The 22,172-nt window shown below is 41.6% G+C and overlaps 1 protein-coding gene across 9 annotated transcripts in view; it reads right to left on the reverse strand.

The window, feature by feature from the left end:
* The window catches only part of PICALM (phosphatidylinositol binding clathrin assembly protein), a 128,459-nt gene that overhangs the window by 79,166 nt on the left and 27,121 nt on the right, over positions 1-22,172 (reverse strand). For all 9 annotated transcript variants that reach the window (XM_039511712.1, XM_039511694.1, XM_039511686.1 and 6 more), the window contains exons 2-4: positions 14,080-14,222; positions 6,889-6,964; positions 4,175-4,277 (exon numbers count right to left, since the gene is read on the reverse strand). In XM_039511712.1, coding sequence (XP_039367646.1) covers positions 4,175-4,277; positions 6,889-6,964; positions 14,080-14,222 — 322 coding nt within the window. The remainder of the gene's footprint in view (positions 1-4,174; positions 4,278-6,888; positions 6,965-14,079; positions 14,223-22,172) is intronic.

Consider the following 22,172-nt stretch of genomic DNA (forward strand, 5'->3'; position numbering starts at 1 on the left):
ATTAGCAGTATAGAACTACGAGTAGCTAGGGATGTGGAGATCAGCAAAGCCACGCTCCACAGTTCCAATGACCGTCACGGGCGGTAAGAAGGAACTGAGGGGCGCTTGGGTCGGCAGGGGTATATATCCGAAGCCATGGCGGCGCCACTCCAGGGGGCGCCCAGCCGACCCACCGAGTGTTGCTAGGGTAAAAATCTTCCGACGAGCGTGCACGCGGTGCGCGCACACCTAACTGGAATCGATATGAGCAACACATCTCGAAGAAGAATCTGCAGTTACAGGAACACTGAACAAGATTTTACAATTACATTTGACAATTTTTTTAAATAAAATAACTGCACTTTTATTTCATTTGTTTTTTAAAGAGAATGTCAGTTATCTGGGTCTATTTAACTTTCATTTGGTTGATGTTTTAAACTAGATATCCAGAGAAGACAAATGCTAAGAGAAAAAGAAGGTGCCCTAGGAGGAAATGAATAAACAAAAATTATTTATAGTAAACATTTGCTTTCTACACTACACGGTCTTAAAAATAACATTCACTTTATGTAAAAAAGGCTTGATATCAAAGTCAAAACTTCTACCTCTTGTAACCTCTTGCTTGTTCAAACTAAAAATCAGAATCCACTGGATTCTCTGCAGCACAAAAGGCTGAGGATTATTACAGCTGGAAAAAGCCAAAAATGTCAAGGAACCATCATCATCAATAACTTCCTCCTGTTAACAGAATTCCTTACAATTAAAAAAAAATAGTCCTTTTGCCTGTTGGTCAGGTGATGAAAGAATGGTTAATTACCCTACATTAGATGAGTTTCTTCAAGAGGGGTATCCACATGGATCACACTCTTGGTGCACGTGTACGCCAGGCAGACAAGATTGGTTTCTTTTCACTAGTAGTGTGTGTTGGGGCCACAGTTCCACCCTAGATATTCTTGCCCACCCCAAGCACCCCAAGGGCATAAGAGACAGATCAGGACCAATCGTCCCTCAGTTCCTTCAGCAATACAGAATCTCAGAGGAGTATGACTTTGCAGGAAGAAGAGCAGGTCATGGAATCCATGTAGACATCTCTAAGAACCACAGTTGCTGTAAGTAACCATTCTCTACAAGTAATTTTCTATAAGGATTCCATCTTAATACCATTAGATCAAGTGTATGAAGTTTAACATTCCCGGGACTAGTGTATAGTCCAATACAGCTGAATAGGTGTTGTTGAGGGAAGACCTCTTTCATTTATGAAGCTAACTCAGTGTAGTTGCGGATTTCCTGCTTTGGAACAGAATATTCTAAATTTCAGATCAACAGATTATTTTGGGGGATGTCAGTCAGCCATGATCTAGGCTGTCAGATGTAACAATGGGTCCAGCTGTACAATTTGATGGTTCTGCAAGGCTATTGGGCATTGCAGGCAAGTGACTGGGGGCTACATTGAGATGTTGACCAGATCCGAATGCCAGAACTGCCTGGTCCCATCAGGGCGATCATGATTATCTATCTTGTATCTTGCCCTCAGCTACCTCATGACTCTCTGTAATATGGGGGTTGGAAAGCAGGCATATATCAGTGCAGGCATACAGGGGATGAGAAAGGCATATGACAGGGAGCCTGCACGTGGAGCAGAATATTTGGCATTTCTTGTTCTGGTCTGTTGCAAATAAGTCTGTTTGGATATCCCTACTCGCAAAAGATGCTCTGCAACACTGGGTTCTTGACCAACCACTTGTGGTTGTCTGAGAACTGTCTGTTGAAGTGATCTGCTAGCAAGCTCTGAACACCTGAAAGATGCAGGACCAGTGGCACGGTCCAGTGATGAATACACTAAGCCCAGAGCCAAATGGACTCCTGGCAGAGTGAAGATGACCTAGCCTCTTTGTCTGTTGACATAATGCATAGTTGTGGTGCTACATCAGCCCTGGAATAGCAGATTCATGCAGTTGAGACAGGAACGTTTAGCATGCCAAGTGGATGGCTCAGTTCCAGGACGTTTATGTGCAGATGAACTCCAGGAAGGGACCACAGGCCCTATGTTACAAAGTGATCTAGATGAGCCTCTCATCCCTGGGTGCAGACATTTGTCAGAGTCTTAGTCAGTAGAAGTGCAGAGAAAAGTACTCCACTGCACACCTGCAGTGGGTCTTTTCCAGTTAATGAGGACAGGACTTCTTGTGGACTCCTGACCAACATGGCTATATAGGGATCTGCTGTGTAGATACACTGATTTCAACTACCCTTGCCTGTAGACTAGGCAAAGTCTGGCAAGCTGTCTCAGAAATATGAGGCTGTATGTCCCAGAAGTTTGAGTCATGGTCTTACTGATGTCTTTGAGTGAGCTTGTAGTTGATGAGGTCCACTATGGTTTGGAGCCTTCTGTAAGATAAGCTCTTGCTGACACTGCTTCCATGAGCTCTAACTTTGAAATAAAGTAAGTGTGAGTATTTCTCCATTGATTTTGAGGCCCAATGAAAAAGCTTTAAGATCACCTACAGAGGTGATATTCCCTGGATCAATCCATCGTCGAGGTAAGCGTAGACCTGGATTCCTTGCCTCATGCATCTGATGCAGTGGTTATTCACCCACAAAAGCTTATGCTCTAATACATCTGTTAGTCTATAAGGTACCACAGGACTGTCGCTTTTTGCCTCCTTAAGCGAGCTGCTACCTCAGCCAAGTACTTAGTAAACACGCTTGGTGCTGTGGGAAGACCAGTATCACCATCCTGAGCTTGAAATGATGAACAAACCTGCTGAGACAAATGCCCAAAATGGGACGCCGCCAATCTTTTTTTTTCTTTGGTATGGAGAGTTCACGATCAGAGGATTTTATTCTCATTACTTTATGGAGAGAGTCTACCTCTTGCTTCAACAGAATCTCGGGGGGATAAGGGGGCTGAAGTATGAAGGTGGATGCCTAACAACTATGAAAGGTTAATAAAAAGAGTAGTAAAAAATATTTTTTTTAAAGTCTACAGGTAAAAGTTAACTACTTAACAGATACACTAACTAATCACTAACACCAACAGTCACAGAGAAGCAGAAGGAAACTGCAAGGATTCCTTCTTGCTGATACAGGAAGAAGAAACTAAGGGATGGCTGGTCCCACCATTTATACCATGGTGGGGGGGAAGACACCTGGGGTGCAGGGTTGGCCCCAACAAGTACTACTGGCCAAAAGAACCAGATCTTGTGTAAATAGGGAACATGACCACCAAGAGCAGAATCCATGTGAACGTTCACTTGAAGCATGGTTGATTTATTACTTCAACTACATTAGAGCCACCATGGCTTTAATGTAGGGGTAGGCAACCTGTGGCACGCGAGCTGATTTTCAGTGGCACTCATACCGCCTGGGTCCTGGCCACCAGTCCAAGGGGCTCTGCATTTTAATTTTAAATGAAGCTTCTTAAATATTTTAAAAACCTTATTTATTTTACATACAACAATAATTTAGATATATATTAAAGACATATAGAAAGAGACCTTCTAAAAACGTTAAAATGTATTACTGCCACGTGAAACCTTAAATTAGAGTGAATAAATGAAGACTCGGCACACCACTTCTGAAAGGTTGCCGACCCCTGCTTTAATGTATGCCATATCTAAAGCAGTTGCTTAACTAGCAGTTGACCACTGTATGCCATAGATACATAAATTGATCAGATGTCTTCCCCCCACTCCCCATCCCAAAAAGGGCATGATGATCATTCTGTGTAATTACCATTGTACAGTCCATAGTACTGTAATGTACTAACAGCCACTTTAAGAGTGGCATGAAGAAGGAACAGACAGTATAGCAAGGCATTTCACATAAATGCCTATCTCTATAATCTTCTCAAATGAGATGTGTAGTTAAACACAATGGTGCCAAACACAAGACAGCTTTCTGGCATATCAAGGAACATCTTATTGGCCAGATTAGGTAGCTACCACCGGTTGCCTCAATCCAATGCACAGTCTGATTTCCATTTCATTTTTTTCAAAACACAGTGTTCCCCAAAATTTCTGAAAACAGACACATTACAACTCAACTGCACTGACATTTTTGGTGCATAATGCACAAAGTATATTGATCAATACCAGTGAAAAGATCTTCAACTTGGTTATTTGAGAACAGCTTGTTAGTATGTACTGCAAACCAGATCTTAAAAGATAAGACAAATAAAAACTACAGTTCTTACCCTCTTTTTACTTTGGTGAAGTCAAAAGCCACTTGTCTGTAAGAAACTGCTTTTTCATTCAGATACCTACTATACCGTCTGATAAATGTGGACATGTCATACCCTAAAAGAGAAAAGGTTTCAACAGCTTATCGCTCCTCCGGTCAATTTTTATACAAAGCCAATTATTCTGACTAGGCAATAAGATATACACTTATAGATTGGTTTTGTTTACAAGTTTTCCCTTAATCCACCAATATATAAAAAACTATTACAAAAGACTGGTCTCAATTTTTGACACATTTAAAAATATTGTGATGGTAAGAGCTATACACTATACAGTACACACCTTCAAAATCTGAATACATGATATAGCAAATATCTAAAGACGTCACATAACTGTGTAATTTCCTTTACCATCTGAAGTTAACCATCTCCTGGAAGTCAGTGAGCAGATTAAGTATATTTATATAAATGTGTGGATACTAGCATAGAAAGTGCCTTGATTTGCTTACTGATTTATTTGTTGTAAGATTTCTTAACTAGCATACATGTATGTACAAAAGTCATAATATAGAGATATATCTATCTCATAGAACTGGAAGGGACCTTGAAAGGTCGAGTCCAGTCCCCTGCCTTCACAGCAGGACCAAGTACCGTCCCTGACAGATTTTTGCTCCAGATCCCTCAAGGATTGAATTCACAACCCCGGGTTTAGCAGGCCAATGCTCAAACCACTGAGCTATCCCTCAGAACCAATCTCAAAGGCCATACATACTCTTTTAGAAGTTAATACAGCAAAATGCACTGAACTAAATTGACATTAATAAGTGGGGGTTTGCACATGCAAAGATTGTAGGATTAGACTGACGTATCTTAATTACATGCAAAAATATTTCCTATGGGTGCAGGCCGTGAAATCCTAGCCTCTGTTTTATTCCCCAGAGGAAACACTGGAGTTAGATGGCAAAGGTCCTCTTTTCATATTCTATGCCAGTCTATCCTTGAAAATTAAGTCTCAGCTTGACAGTTTTGAGTCATTTACCACAATGAAAACTGCTGTCCAAAGCCATCAGCAAGCATACATATATTATACTACAAATATGGCAAAACAAAATTGAAGCAGCTATATAAAGTGCAAAGTTGGAGACAAAACAGCTATTTCAGTACAGGCAAATTAGTAAATTTTTAAGAATAGCTCCATGCATGAACAGAATTATATGCAGCAGTGGGGAAACCTAGTAATAGGGACCAGTAACTGTTTCTTGCCCGATACCTACTCTAAACAAAGACATCTGACTGAAACAATTACAGTTTCAAGCAACTGGTCCCTACTACAGCATGTACAGGAGTTCATTTAGTTTTGGCCCTTTTATTTTGTTATACTTCTCCCAGCCTTGCAGAATACATGAAAGTGAGTAGCTCAGGCACAAAGATGTATTTGTCTACCCTTTACCATGACGATGGATAATTTACAAATGTTATTTCCTTGTTAAAAATTTTATTTACCCCTTCCTTGCAAGGAGGCAAGTAGAATTTTGCAAGATGGAATTCAATCATTCTATAATAATTAATAATAATAAGCAGAATAATAATAAAATAAAAATAAATAATAATAAAAGGAGGACCCCAGCGTGTGAGGTAGTATGTATGAAGCTTTTGGTGTAGAGCAGCAGTTCTCAAACTGTGAGTCGGGACCCCAAAGTGGGTCCCAACCCCCTTTGAATGGGTTCGCCAGGGTTGGCTTAGACTTGCTGGAGCCCACAGCTGAAGCCCGAGTTCCAATGCCCAGAGCCTAAGCCAAAACCTGAGGGCTTCAGCCCTGGGTGGTGGGGCTCAGGTTGCAGGCCCCCTGCCTGAGGCTGAAGCCTTTGAGCTTCAGCTCTGGACCCCTGCCCAGAGAGGTGACGTTCAGGCTTTACCCCCCTTCCCACCTGGGCAGGCTTAGGCTTCGGTCTCCCGTCCTGGGGTCGTGAAGTAATTTTTGTTGTCAGAAGGGGATCGCAGTTCAGTGAAGTTTGAGAACCCCTGGCATAGAGAATACAATACAGTCTGATCTGATCAAATCATTATCTTTGGAGCGTGACCTGTCTCTTACTATATGCTTGTACAATGCTTTACACAATGGGATTCCAATCTCAGCTGGGCTTCTATGCAACATTAATAATAGTTTTTTAATTCATTTCTTCCCTGGTAAAACTGATTTCTTCCGACCTGGAAACTGAAAATTGTATTTCATATTTATTCATTTAATTAATCTACACAGGCATGGGGGTAGGCTAGATGACCACCAACTTAAATAAAAATGAAGTGCTATTGGTCTTTTTGTTTCAACTAGTACCAGCCAGCATCAAGAACAAATCTCTCCTGCTCCATGATGAAACTGGAATGCATTATGGGAGTTTTAACCTCTCATTTTATCTTGTATTGGCTGTTGCTGGAAACTGGTTCAGAACTGTAATAAATAGCATGACTAAAATCAAACCTATATAAGATACAAAATTATATCTATTCTTTCCATGTGGCAGTATTTTCTACAATGCCACAAATGCTAGTCAGTTGGAAGATTATGAATGACATCCACAGAAGTGTTCTAAAATGAAGAATTTCACTTCTTGGAATGATATGCAATTTTTTAAACTACTGAAGAGAGGCAGTTCACCATAACTTGTGAAAATAAAGTATTTATTATTCCCTAAAATACCATGTTAGTTTTTATAATGAAGATACCTTACCTTGCAATCCACTTTTGTCTAGGAAATTGCTCAAATTAAACAGTGTGTTTCTGGAAGCTAGATACTGGATAAAACGCTAGATGGAGGAAAAAAAGATTTTGAATCAATAAGAAGTTATCGCTTGGCTGGAATTTTACTTAATTCTGCACATAAACAGTTCAGTTAATTCAGTGCTATCAAGCTTTCAAAAAAATTGTAGTGTAATTTGCAAATAACACAAACAACCCACACACTTCTGGGCAAAGCTGTAAGTGGAGGAGTAGAGTTTAACTACTATTTTAACTGGTACTGGTGAAGGATTAAAGGACCCTTTGTTCTAAACTAGAATTAGCCGCAAGAGGGCAAACTTCTCATACAGGCATTAAAAGACACAAGGCATTAAAATCTGGCATAATTACAACTTTTTTCTTCAAACATACTCTATTTGTACAATCTTTCTGCACAGCTGGTAGCAATTTTTGAGCTAAATAAATACAAAGATATACTGAATGCAAATCAATTTCAAGTTAGGATAACTGATGGCATGTAACAATCAGTTTGACAAGTTGCCTTCCAACTTGCAGACAATTTCTCCTTTACTTACAAAGTAAACCTGGCAATTCTAATGCCAAACCACTTTTATGAGGATTATGAGGCTAACAATATTTCTTATGATGGAACTTTTGATAACTAGAAATGACAACTGGAAGATGAAACTCCTAAAAAACAGGATCAAGTCATCTTTTTAAGACTAGGCTCAGATCAAAACCTCTAAACAAAGGTATCCTGCAAGAAGCTTAAAAAAACTCAACTTTGGTTTTGAAGTCCTTGTGGTCTCTGTTTCAATTTAGTGCTGGCTGTAGAACAGTCTTGTGATTCGTTGGTTCACATTGCATTGGTTTCATGAAGTACTTATTTGAGGTCTGATTTTCAAAGACACTGAACACCTGCAGCTTGCATTCACATTATTTGGAGTTGGGTGCTCTGCACCTCTCAAAATCAGGCTTTTACTACAAACAGCGAAAGAGTACATTTTAACAATACATAATCCGATGCTTGCCTGCTTTAATGGAAGTGAATTAGCAGTAAAAGTATTACAGACCTGAACTGTTCTGTTTCTCAGTTGCTTTATTTTGTCTCATTCAAATAGTTAGCAGAGACTTGTTTTTCATTTGGTTTACTTTTGTAGCAAAGCTCTACAAAAGGAATTCTGGTTCACGAGAAAAAATCCCCCTACCTCTACATACACAGTGTCAAATGCTCTGACACGTACTGTCAGAGAACTATACTATTTTTTTTTTAACCAGATCAGATTAGTAGTAGTCACTCTACAAAATGTAAACCTTTCAAATGAAAATGAGTGTCTGTATTTCAAAACAGATTACTTAGACATAAGCATATTGCTCTGCTCTAGCTGAAAAAAGAGACTCATTTTTCAGTGTGCACATTGTGATTGGGGCAGGCTAGGGATCATACCTCTGTAGAACACTTTTTTTCATATCTGTTTTACGGTATACAGTGTGCATCCACAGCCAAGGTCTCTTTCAAAACTTCTTAATCAGTTATCTCTCACATGTGGTGGCTTCCAGAACTGACTGTAGTACAAAGGCTTTCTTCACTTCTACTGCCTACATCAACACTTTGGCATTTATAATCAGGGTATCAGTAGATTACCAGAAAATAATGTCTACCTGTACCAAGAAGTGAGCTAGGGGTTCTTGACAAGCTTTATCTTTAGTTCCCTGTACACTTAGGTTAAATTTAAAATATTTACCTGAATGTTGTCTAATTGCCTTTAAATATAATTATAGGATTTTATTTAAGAGATATTCAACAGCATGAAGATTTACTATTAATACTACATAAAGAGTCTTATTCATATTAAATAAATTCAGGAATGTAAAGGAGAAATGTTATCATCAATTCAGGTTTCATCCTGTCTAGTCTGTATCTCATACTTTAGGAATTGCAAGCCTAACCAACACCAGTACTGTATTTGGCCTTCTATACTAAAGATTACATTTTCTTTCTTTCCATTCAAAACATTTTAGAAGAGCAACTTTACTGTGCTCTTCATGGATTTTAAATCATATTTCAGAGGATTAGAGAGATAGGCATTTTATTCCCTTTCGTTCCCCCCTCCCCCCAAAAAAACCAAAACAAAAAACCAACCACCATGGTGGTAATTTTTCATCAGTAAAGAAACCTCTTCCCCAGCCTTCTAAGCAGCCACATGGCTTTTTGTACTTGTACTCTCAATGCTACATTCTAGCCTGCACAGGATTCTCTTGAGGGGAAACTCTCCAGAAGTTGTGAAATATTTGCTTAATCCTGCTATTCTAATGACCCTTTCAACATTTGTTTAGGATTAAATACTGTTCAATCCCTACTGGGCACATGTATGCTTCAGAGTCCCTTTGAAGAAAGGAAGAGGTTTTTGCTAGCCAGTAAGAAGGGTTGCTATGAAAAGAATTCTGAATACTGACTCGCTCAGCCCTATTTTTAGTTTCTTTAGAAGTTTTCCAATGTATAAAGAGTGAAGAGGAGAGCTAGGTGGAGAATGGTCATTCCATTTTGTGTAGATCCTGGGAGCGCTGGGTCCAGGGCAGTTTAGGAGGGCTGAAGAGGAAGTAGGCAAGTAAGCCCCCAAGAAGCCTGCCTTGTTTCTGGCAGAATTTCACTGATATTGAACCATATCTGTGAAACGTTTACATTTCAACAAATTAACAAAAAAGTTTTGTCAAAATGTTTCCAACAAGCTACAGTGAAAAGGCATCAGGATTTGGAGTGAGCTGAATAACTTGCATCTATGGGAACAAATTTATTTCCTTTTCCTCCCTGCTGGTCTGAGTAAGGGTATTAGCTACTACACATATTACAAATGTGTTCCTGAAAGTCATCCATCACATAATTTTTCCTAATGTTCTGACTTTAGAAGAAATGAGTTGGGCAGAAAAGCCAGTGCCATTGGAAAAATGAATTTTGAGGCAGTAGTTTAGTGAATTTTCAAATCAAGGGTCTTGCTAAATGGGATTCAGGGCCTGGAAGAAGTTACATCCTTATTGCAATCTCTAGTTTTATCCATTGCAGCTAATTCTACAGCCCAAGGATGACAGATTCATTCTGAGGGTAAAGATCTTGGTAACTGCCCTGTTGCAGGTATGTACATAAAATTAATGCTAAATCTTGTGTCTGAGTATTTCTGCCTCTGAAAACTGATCCCCGAGAACTGATAAGGCAATTAATACGCACTAGTGCTGAGTTTTGCTAAGCTATATGTGGGGAGTTATAGGTTATCACCACCTGGTGGTAAGGGTCTTTTTCCTTCTCATAACTCTTGGCTTTTTGTAAGTGCACTATCTGAAAATACCACTGTAACCTAAAACATCATACAGAGAATGGTTATATGGACATTGTATTGGGTCCAAACATACAATGTATCAGATAGGACTATAACAGAAAAATTCTGTTTTCAGCTGAAGTGACTGATTTTACATAGCTTGGGGTGGGGAGGAGGGGAGTGATAGATAGCCTTGAACATTCCAAGCCTAGGCCAATTGAATCTCCATTGAAGTGCTAAGGATTAGATCACTTTCAACACTCTAATATGACAAGCAGTCTGATGTTTACAAAAGGGTGAGGAAAAGACAGGAAATAATTTAAATCATAGCTAGTGAGCAAAATAGCTGCATTTTCTTCTCTCCCTAGGGCATTCCTCATAAAATCCACAGTACTGGGACCCATACATGGAAAATTTGTATCAGTGATTGAGTATAAATGGGATTAGAATCTTAACTATGATGATTCTTGCTCACATGAGCAAGATTAAACTGTGTGACCCATGAACAACTCAATGCCAACTGGCAAGAGGGTTACAATAATATCCTGATTCTGGTAAGTACATTCCGGTTCAAAGAATGCCATGTGAGGTCTTAAATGAAAACAATGGTCACATTAGTCATTACTATTGTTGTGAAGTGTATGTACAGACACTATGTAAGGAGCTATGTATGCATACTGAAAATATGTTCTTAAGAGTCTGTATCACAGCAGAAGTGGAGAAACAGGTTTCCTGTCACAAACACACACAAAAAAATGGTCCGCATGTAAAATTAAGCATTGTAAGCTAACACAATGGTGGCCAATTTACATACAAAGTCAACAGAAATATCAAGTCAAACAAGAAAGCATATAGAAGTGGAAGGCAATCTTATCTTGAGATATACTTCAAAGGTTTGCTGGACTATCTGGGGAACAGAGAAGACACCCTGTGATCCTGGATCTAGAAAGTAAAAGGTCAGTGAAACCAGTCTTAGTTGAAATGCTGCAGACGACACTTAGGGTAAGAAAAACTTCTTTAGACTGGAGGTTAGCCTGTTTAGTCAAGGCTAGTCTCTAGAAAGCGTGTTATGATTTTGTTTTATAGGAAACCTTTTGCTTCCATTATCCTTACTAAATTCTTGGATAATAAAAACTTACTGTTTTCACTATAAATATATCTCAGTGCTGTGATATTAAGCAAGAAGCTGATCCTGAGATGAATCATACAAGCTGCTGTACACACTGTTCCTTTGGGGACAGCAGCTGTGGTATTTCTGTGAGCATCCAGTGGAAGAAAGGCTGGACACTACAGGGGAACACTTCAAAAAGACTTGAGGACTGGGTATACCAATTGTTAACCTGAATGGCAAAATAAGGGCTAGCATAACCCAGAGGAGATTGTTTGGGTGGCTAACAGGCTGGTAGTGTCAGGGAGCCAACATCCAATTAAACAAAAGCAAGTCTCCTTCATGCTGAAGGTTACAAGGTGACTCTCAGCCCTGGGTACCCCAAGAACTATCACAAGTGGATTGCCTAATTCAGTGATGGGAAAGAATTTTTCTTTCCTAGCATATTGACAGGGACTACTAGGGAGGAAAGAGCTTCTCATATTCTCTGCCCACACTGAGCAGAGATCATTTGCTGGGCTCAGCTGAAACTATCCCACATACATTTCCCTGAAATTCTAAATGCCAGGGTGCAGGAGAGGTAAGAGCCTGTGGATTTCAGTCCTTCCCATATTTTATCTACATTTTCTCCACTAGACTGATTTTATCATTGCTCATTTCATACTTTACCTGTGCAAATACAATATGAACCCTTTATATAGAGGATTCTCAAAAGTCAAACATAACAGGCTCAGGGGTAGATCACAGTAGATCAGGGGTGGGCAAACTACAGCCTGCGGGCTGAATCCGGCCCACCAGCTGTTTTAATCCGGCCCTCCAGCTAGGGAGCAGGGTCAGGGGCCACTGCACACAGCTCCCGGAAGCAGCGGCATGCCCCCCCTCTGGCTCCTATGCATAGGGGCAGCCAGGGGGCTCCGCTCCACCCGCTGCCCCCCCCCCCAGTGCCACACCCTCCACTCCCATTGGCCAGGAACCGCGGCCAATGGGAGCTGCAGGGGCAGCGCGCAGCAATGCTGTCAGGCTGCGCCTCCACATAGGAGCCGGAGGGGGGGCATGCCTCTGCTTCCGGGAGCTGCTTGAGGTAAGTGCTGCCCAGAGCCTGTACCTCTGACCTCCTCCTGCCCCAGCCCTGATCCCCCTCAACCCTCCGAACTCCTCAGTCCCAGCCCAGAGCACTCTCCTACACCCCAACCCCCTCATCTCTAGCCCCACCCCAGAGCCTGTACCCCCAGCTGGAGCCTTCACCACCCCCCATGCACCCCACCTGTCCCAGCCCAGAGTCCCTTCCCACACCCTGAACTCCTCATTTCTGGCCCCACCCCAGAGCCTGCACCCCCAGCCAGAATCCTCACCCCCTCCCATACCCCAACCCCAATTTCGTGAGCATTCATGGCCCACCATACAATTTCTATACCAGATGTGGTCCTCCAGCCAAAAAGTTTGCCCACCCCTGCAGTAGATCCAGAACAGTTTTCCATCCACATTCTGACTCAGTTAGGCTTGGTCTACATTGTTCAAGACTGGAAAATTTTGCAGCCTGAGCACCTTAGTTAAGTTAGTCTAACCCCTGATGTTGATGTGGCTAGATCGACAGAAGAATTCTTCCACTGACCTACTTACTGCCTCTCAGAGAGATGGCTTAACTTCAATCTACAGAAAAACCTCTTTAGTCAACACAGAAAGCTTCTACACTACGGATCTCCAACGGCTCAGCAGCAGTGCTGTAGCAGTTGTAGAATAGGCATGTCCTTAGTATCTGAGGGTCTTTCAATTCCTGTGCAGATACTAATGGAACCAAAGAGTAGCGTTAATGGCTTTGTAGAATCCCATGAAAAGTCAGAAGGTATTTTTCTATTTTTTCCTTATGACAAATATATACTGTGAACTGTAGGAGAAATTTCATTTCAATTGTGTCAATGTAAAAGAAATTTGGCTGAACATGAAGGGGAATCTGAATATTGCCCATACCATACATATTATATCATATAAGGATTATACACAGTAACCACTTTTCAAATTTAATTTTTAAAATTCAAATGGTGGTTTAAGAAAAAAGGCCTCAAAATGCCTACTGTGCTATAGATCAACAGAGCTAAAATTTTATCTTTTTAAATGCAGAAAGTTCACAAGCCACAGTTCATTTGGGTTCAGCAACTTAAAAAATAGGGCTGTATCATGGAAACACCACAATACCTATTTTGTCAAGGTTTCTGTAGAGAATTGAAGGCATGTAGCAGGATGGGGCTTACTACTTTTTTTAATCAGCTGATATGTTTATTTTATTATTTTGGGCTGTTAGCTCGTCTTTAATTGATTGCAAACTTAATTGTTAATTATGGGTGCCTACTGCTCACATGTAAACATTCTTAATATTTTAAAATCAAATATAAATAAAAAGATTCTTGGTCCCCAACTAAAAAGTTTGGAAAAAACATACAATTTACAAACAATTTTGACTATACAGAAAAAGCCAGTTTTGTCAGAGGCATGACTAGGTGACCTAGTAAGTCTCTTTCATCTTCGGCAATTATGATCCTATGTCAGACTTTTTTTATTTTAGTTTTTAATTACTCTGAATTTTTTGTAAATGATAATAAAAATACTGGAATAGAGAAAGAACCCTCCCTTACAGTCCTCTTACTTCCTAGTAAGTAGAAGGGCAGAAATATTGAAGATTTTCTTATAAAGGTATCTAGTCAAAGACATCTCCATGATGTATCTTTACAGCAAAGATACGATTTTTGTACTAAAGAAATTGTATTACCTCATTTCCATACACCATTAGATGGTGAGTTGTTATGAGAGACTTAAAGACCACCACCCAGCTACTGTTGGTAGTTCTTTCAAACAAGCTGTCCGCCAGCTGGGGGATGTTCACATTCATCTCATTTGTGCACTGGATTAAGTCTGTAATAAAGAGAATTGATTATTGTTATTTTACTTGTATATTTAGTATTCTTGAAGCTTGATTATCATGATGGTACACATATATTTCAGTTTTTCATTCAATGGAGCAATCTAGAGATTATGGAGACTTTCCCAGAATACCTCTGATTTAGCTCTCAGAGGTTTTCACTCTGTGGCCCACTAGGAAGATTTCAGAGAGCTGCAGTTTGAGAGCCTTTAAAGTATTTCATTCATCCATAGAATAGACAGTATGAATAAAAATAAGCTTCTCAAATTTATTCTAAAAAGGACTTTCTGTAAGTTAGAGTCACTTTCCTTGCCTATTTAATCCTTGGTGTTTGCTTATAATGTTACTATACCATTAGTTAACTGTGATAGCAATTTTCATGATTAACACCTATCTACTAGAAACTGAACTGAGATTATCAATTTCATATGGATCACTGAAAAGCCATGCAATGGTAACATTATCACCATTGACACTGGCTAGACTCAAACTAGTGAGCTGGATATGAAAGTCTTCATATCCTGTATTCAGAACCCTGAGTCATGTGGTCCCCTTCCTAAGGCTCTTCTTTAGGTTATTTCTCAGTAAAGAGTAGGTTGTGCTTTATTTGCAGTTAACTCATGCGATTTACTAAAAAAAATTAATTGCAATTTAAAAAATTGCAATTAATCGCAGTTTTAATCGCACTGTTAAACAGAATACCGATTGAAATTTATTAAATATTTTGGATGTTTTTCTACACTTTCATATATATTGTATTCTGTGTTGTAACTGAAATCAAAGTGTATACTATTTTTGATTATAAATATTTGCACTGTAAAATGATCAGAGAAATAGTATTTTTCAGTTCACCTCATACAAGTACTGTAGTGCAATCTCTTTGTTGTGAAAGTGCAACTTACAAATGCAGATTGTTACATAACTACATTCAAAAACAAAATGTAAAACTTCAGAGCCTACAAGTCCACTCAGTCCTACTTCTTGTTAAGCCAATCACTAAGAAAAACAAATTTGTTTACATTTACAGGAGATAATGCTGCCTCCTTCTTCACTTCACTAGAAAGTGAGAACAGGCATTCTCATGGCAATTCTGTAGCCAGCATTGCAAGATATTTACATGCCAGATATGATAAACATTCGTATGTCCCTTCATGCTTTGGTCACCATTCCAGAGGACATGCTTCCATGCTGATGACGCTTGTTAAAAAAATAATGCATTAATTAAAATTGTGACTGAACTCCTTGGGGGAGAACTGTGTCCCCCCTGCTCTGTGTTTTACCTGCATTCTGCCATATATTTCATGTTATAGCAGTCTCGGATGATGACACAGCACATGTTCATTTTAAGAACACTTTCACTGCAGATTTGACAAAACACAAAAGGTACCAACGTGAGATTTCTAGAGATAGCTACAGTACTCAATCCGAGGTTTAAGAATCTGAAGGGCCTTCCAAAATCTGAGAGGGAGGAGATGTGGAGCATGCTTTCAGAAGTCTTAAAAGAGCAACACTCTGATGCCAAAACTACAGAACCCGAGGCACCAAAAAAGAAAATCAACTTTCTGCTGGTGGTATCTGACTTAGATGATGAAAATGAACATGCGTCGGTCTGCACTGCTTTGGATTATTAAGCAGAAGCCATCATTAGCATGGACGCATGTTCCCTGGAATGGTGGTTGAAGCATGAAGGGACATATGAATCTTTAGTGCACGTAAATATCTTGCAACGCTGGCTACAACAGAATCATGAGTACACCTGTTTTCACTTTGAGGTGATACTGTGGCCTGGTCTACACTAGGCGTTTAAATAGGTTTTAGGAGCGTAAAACCGATTTAACGCCACAACCGTCCACACTACAAAGCACCTTATATCGATTTGAATGGCTCTTTAAATCGGTTTCTGTACTCCTCCCCGACGAGAGGAGTAGCGCTAATATCGGGATTAACATATCGGAATAGGGTTAGTGTGGCCGCAAATCGACGGTATTGGCCTCCGGGAGGTATCCCACAGTGCACCACTGACCGCTCTGGACAGCATTCTCAACTCGGATGCACTGGCCAGGTAGACCGGAAAAGCCCCGCGAACTTTTGAAATTCATTTCCTGCTTCCCCAGCGTGGAGAGCTCATCATCACAGGTGACCACGCACAGCTCATCAGCACAGTTAACAATGCAGTCTCCTGAGAATCGAAAAAGAGCCCCAGCATGGACCGCTCGGGAGGTACTGGATCTGATCGCTATCTGGGGAGAGGATTCAGTGCTAACAGAACTGCGTTCCAAAAGACGAAATGAAAAAGTATTTGAAAGAATTTCTAAGGCTATGACGGATAAAGGCCACTGCAGGGACTCAGTGCAGTGCAGAGTGAAAGTTAAGGAGCTCAGACAAGCCTACCAGAAAACCAAAGAAGCAAACGGAAGGTCCGGGGCAGGTCGAAAAACATGCCGCTTCTATGCTGAGCTGCATGCAATTTTAGGGGGCTGTGCCACAAGTACCCCACCCCTGACCGTGGATTCCGAGGTGGGGGTTGTAATCTCTGCCATGTCTGAGGATTATGCAGAAGGGGAAGATGAAGATGAAGAAGAAGAGGAAGACCTAGCAGAGAGCACACAGCAGTCCGTGACCCCCAGCAGCCAGGAGTTTTTTATCACCCTGACGGAATTACCCTTCTCCCAGCCCTCACAAGCAACTATTCCAGACAATGACGCCATGGAAGGGAGCTCTGGTGAGTGTACCTTTGCAAATAGCAAACATTGTTTTTTAAGCAAGCCTTTTTTAATGATTGATTTGCCCAGAGGACTTGGGATGCATTCGCAGACAGTATAGTTACTTAGAAAAGTTTGTTAACATGTCCGGGGATTGAGAGGAAATCCTCCAGGGACATCTCGATGAAGCGCTCTTGTAGGTACTCCAGAAGCCTTTGCAGAAGGTTTCTGGGCAAGGCATCCTTGTTCCGCCCACCATGGTAGGACACTTTACCATGCCATGCATGTAGCAAGTAATCAGGTATCATTGCGTGGCAAAGCATAGCAGCGTATGGTCCCGGTGACTGCTGGCATTCAAGAAGCATCCGCTCTTTATCTTGTTCTGTTACCCTCAGCAAAGTGATATCGTTCAGGATAACCTGGTTAAAAATCAGGAATTTAAGTAAGGGGGGTGGCCATTTTTCTACTGGGTTCGTGGAATGCAGCAGCTTAAAAAAAACACTTTCCTGCACGTAGCAAAGCGGGGGGAGGAGTGAAATGCCGATGATCTTTTCTGTTTGGTCACGGCGATCTTCCCAAGCTACCAGACACGCAGTGGGTGGGGAGGGGAAGGTTGTTGATTAGCAGGAGCTAGCGTGGTATTAGCCATGCGTTGGGGGGGAGGGGTAAATCACTGAGACAGTGGCTTACCATGGCCGCATGCAAGCTGAATTCTGATGCCTGGACCTGTGTCTGTGAGATCTGTAACTCCAGAGCTGCAAGCACTCACTATTAAGATGAAAAATGCAACCTTGTAGGGAAATCACATGTGCTAGGTGAATAGTGATGTTCACTGTGAAACAGTATAAACATTGTTCTGTAAAATGTATCTTTCTAAATATTTATCTCCCTCATGCAGCTGCAAATTTTTCAACCATCCCTCCTCCATCCCAAAGGCTAGCACAGATAAGGCGGAGGAAAAAGAAGACGCGAGATGAGATGTTCTCGGATATTATGGAAGTTACACGCAATGAAAGAGCTCATCTGAATGAGTGGAAGGACGTGGTTTCAAATTACAGGAAAGAGGCCAGTGAACGTGAGGACAGGAGGGATAACCGAGATGAGAGGTGGCGGCAGGAAGATCAGCGGTGGTGGGATGCAACTCTGGGGCTGCTGCGTGATCAAACTGACATGCTCCGGCGTCTGGTGGAGCTTCAGGAACGGCAGCAGGATCACAGAGTGCCGCTGCAGCCCCTGTGTAACCACCCTCAACCCTCACCATGTTCCATATCCTCCTCACCCAGACGTGTAAGAACGCGTGGGAGGCTCCGCACCTGCCCACTCCACCCCCGTGGACAGCCCAACCAGAAGGCTGTCGTTAATATGAAATTTTTTGAATGGCCTTCTCCATCCTTCCTATCCTCCTCCCAAACCACACCCTTACTTCTCTCCCTCTTTTTATAATGAATTAATAAATAATTCATTATTTTTAAACGAGAGTGACTTTATTTGCATAAGTAAGCTGTACTCGAAGGGGGAGGGTGAGTTGCTTACAGGGACTGAGTCAATCAAGGGGGGTGGGTGTTCATCAACAAACACAGCAGTCACACTGTACCCTGGCCATTGATGAAGCTCGTTTTCAAAGCTTCTCTGATGCGCACCGCTTCCTGGTGTGCTCTTCTAATCTCCCTGGTGTCTGGCTGCGCGTAATCAGCGGCCAGGTGATTTGCCTCAGCCTCCCACCCCGCCATAAAGGTCTCCCCCTTACTCTCACAGAGATTGTGGAGAATACAGCAAGCAGCAATAACATAGGGGACATTGGTTTGGCTGAGGTCTGAGCAAGTCAGTAATGTGCGCCAGCGCGCCTTTAAACGGCCAAATGCACATTCCACCACCATTCTGCACTTGCTCAGCCTGTAATTGAACAGATCCTGACCACTGTCCAGGCTGCCTGTGTATGGCTTCATGAGCCACGGCATCAAGGGGTAGGCTGGGTCCCCCAGGATAACGACAGGCATTTCAACATCCCCAACTGTTATTTTCTGGTCTGGGAAGTAATTCCCTTGCTGCAGCCGTTTAAACAGAGTAGTGCTTCTGAAGACGCGGCGCCATGAACCCTCCTGGCCATCCCACGTGGAGGTTTGTGAGACGCCCTTGTGATCCACCAGTGCTTGCAGCACCATTGAAAAGTACCCTTCCGGTTTACGACTGGGTGCCCTGGTGCTGCGGTGCCAAGATAGGGATATGGGTTCCATCTATCGCCCCACAGTTAGGGAATCCCAGTGCAGCAAAGCCATCCACTATGGCCTGCACGTTTCCCAGAGTCACAACCTTCGTAGCAGCAGCTTAGTGATTGCTTTGGCTACTTGCATCACAGCAGCCCCCACAGTAGATTTTCCAACTCCAAATTGATTCCCGACTGACCGGTAGCTGTCTGGCGTTGCAAGCTTCCACAGGGCTATCGCCACTCGCTTCTCTACTGTGAGGGCTGCTCTCATCTTGGTATTATGGCGTTTCAGGGCAGGGGCAAGCAAGTCACAAAGTTCCATGAAAGTGCCCTTACGCATGCGAAAGTTTCGCAGCCACTGGGAATCGTCCCACACCTGCAACACAATGCGGTCCCACCAGTCTGTGCTTGTTTCCCGGGCCCAAAATCGGCGTTCAATGGATAGAATCTGTCCCATTACCATCAGGATCTCCAAAGTGCCGGGGCCCGCGGTTTGAGAGAATTCTGTGTCTACGTCCTCATCACTGTCATCGCCGCGCTGCCGTATCCGCCTCTTACTCGCCTCGGTTCGAAGGTCCTGGTTCAGCATATACTGCACGAGAGTGCGCGAGGTGTTTAAAACATCCACGATTGCGGTATTGAGCTGAGCAGGGTCCATGCTTGCTGTGCTATGGCGTCTGCACAGTTCACCAAGCAAAAAAGGCACGAAACGGTTGTCTGCCGCTTTCAGGGAGGGGGGGGTGAGGCTGTACCCAGAACCACCCACGAAAATGATTTTTGCCCCATCAGGCACTGGGATCTCAACCCGGAAATGCCAAGGGGCGGGGGAGGCTGCGGGAACTATGGGATAGCTACGGGATAGCTACCCACAGTGCAACGCTCCAGAAATCGACGCTAGCCTCGGACCATGGACGCACACCACCGATTTAATGTGTTTGGTGTGGCCGCGCGCACTCGATTTTATAAAATCTGTTTTACAAAACCGGTTTATGCGAATTCGGAATAGTCCCGTAGTGTAGACGTAGCCTGTAAATAAGAAGTGGGCAGCATTATCTCCTGCAAATGTAAACAAACCTGTTTGTCTGACTGATTGGCTGAACAAGAAGTAGGACTGAGTGGACATGTAGGCTCTAAAATTTTACATTGTTTTTGTTTCTGAATGCAGTTTTTTTGTACATAATTCTACATTTGTAAGTTCAACTTTCATGATAAAGATATTGCACTGCAGTACTTATAGACTCAGACTTTAAGGTCAGAAGGGACCATTATGATCATCTAGTCTGACCTCCTGCACAATGCAGGCCACAGAATCTCACCCATCCACCTTTACAACAAACCCTTAAGCTATGTCTGAGTTGCTGAAGTCCTCAAACTGTGGTTTGAAGACCTCAAACTGCAGAGAATCCTCCAGCAGTGACCCATGCCCCATGCTGCAGAGGAAGGCAAAAAATCTCCAGGGCCTCTGCCAATCTGCCCTGGAGGAAAATTCCTTCCCGACCCCAAATATGGCCATCAGTTAAACCCTGAGCATGTGGGCAAGACTCACCAGCCAGCACCCAGGAAAGAATTCTCTGTAGTAACTCAGATCCCACCCCATCTAACATCCCATCACAGACCACTGGACATACTTACCTGCTGATAATCAAAGATCAATTGCCAAATTAATTGCCAAAATTAGGCTATCCCATCATACCATCCCCTCCATAAACTTATCAAGCTTAGTCTTGAAGCTAGATATGTCTTTTGCCCCCACTACTCCCCTTGGAAGGCTGTTCCAGAACTTCATTCCTCTAATGGTTAGAAACCTTCGTCTAATTTCAAGTCTAAACTTCCTTATAGCCAGTTTATATCCATTTGTTCTTGCATCCACATTGGTACTAAGCTTAAATAATTCCTCTCCCTCCCTAATATTTATCCCTCTGATATATTTATATAGAGCAATCATATCTCCCCTCAACCTTCTTTTGGTTAGGCTAAACAAGACGAGCTCTTTGAGTCTCCTTTCATAAGACAGGTTTTCCATTCCTCGGATCATCCTAGTAGCCCTTCTCTGAACCTGTTCCAGTTTGAATTCATCCTTCTTAAACATGGGAGACCAGAACTGCACACAGTATTCCAGATGAGGTCTCACCAGTGCCTTGTATAATGGTACTAATACCTCCTTATCTCTACTGGAAATACCTCGCCTTATGCATCCTAAAACCGCATTAGCTTTTTTAATGTCCTATCACATTGGCGGCTCATAGGTATTAGATGAATTGAAAAATACTACTTTTGTTTTTTTTACAGTGCAAATACTTGTAATCAAAAATAAATATAAAGTGAGCACTGTATACTTTGTATTCTGTGTTGTAATTGAAATCAATATATTTGAAAATGTAGAAAACACCCAAATATTAAATAAATGGTATTCTATTACTGTTTAACAGCATGATTAATCACGATTAATTTTTGTATTCGCTTGACAGCCCTAATAAAGAGTACTTTTTCCATGTACACCACTGACATTTTTCAATTTTAAGCCATTCTAAAAGGAACAAATGAATTTGGGAAAATATTTACTTTCAGTTTCTTTCTTTCAGTTTTTCTTTCTCAGCTCAATAAAAGCAGCAAAAACAGGCTTTAAAGTTTCCAGTTATTATATCAACACAGGGTTTGTGAAAGTTAATATTAGAATTAAGAGTCCAAGCACCAAAAAGAGGATTGGTGGTTTGTTTTTTGTTAAATGACATCATAACATGTGCATATATGATTATTTTAGATACACAGGGGGAAGCAAGAACGTATAATTTGGTGATTTCTTTTCTCTTAGTCTATTTGAAGTGCAAAGGATTTTCTTGTGGAGATAGAATCTATTTTATCCATTCATTATTATGATGTTGTAGGTTAATGCAGTTTTCGTTAATGGGATTTTTCCCTTGGTTTTCAGGAATTGTGGGGGGTTTGCATGTAGCCAACATTAATTTCAGAACAGTTATTATATCGAATGCAAAAAAATTAGCATTAATGAAACAAGTTAAGAGATCAAGTTAGCG

The sequence above is a fragment of the Mauremys reevesii genome, linkage group 1 (genome assembly GCF_016161935.1).
Source record: "Mauremys reevesii isolate NIE-2019 linkage group 1, ASM1616193v1, whole genome shotgun sequence".
In the NCBI taxonomy this organism is placed as follows: domain Eukaryota; kingdom Metazoa; phylum Chordata; order Testudines; family Geoemydidae; genus Mauremys; species Mauremys reevesii.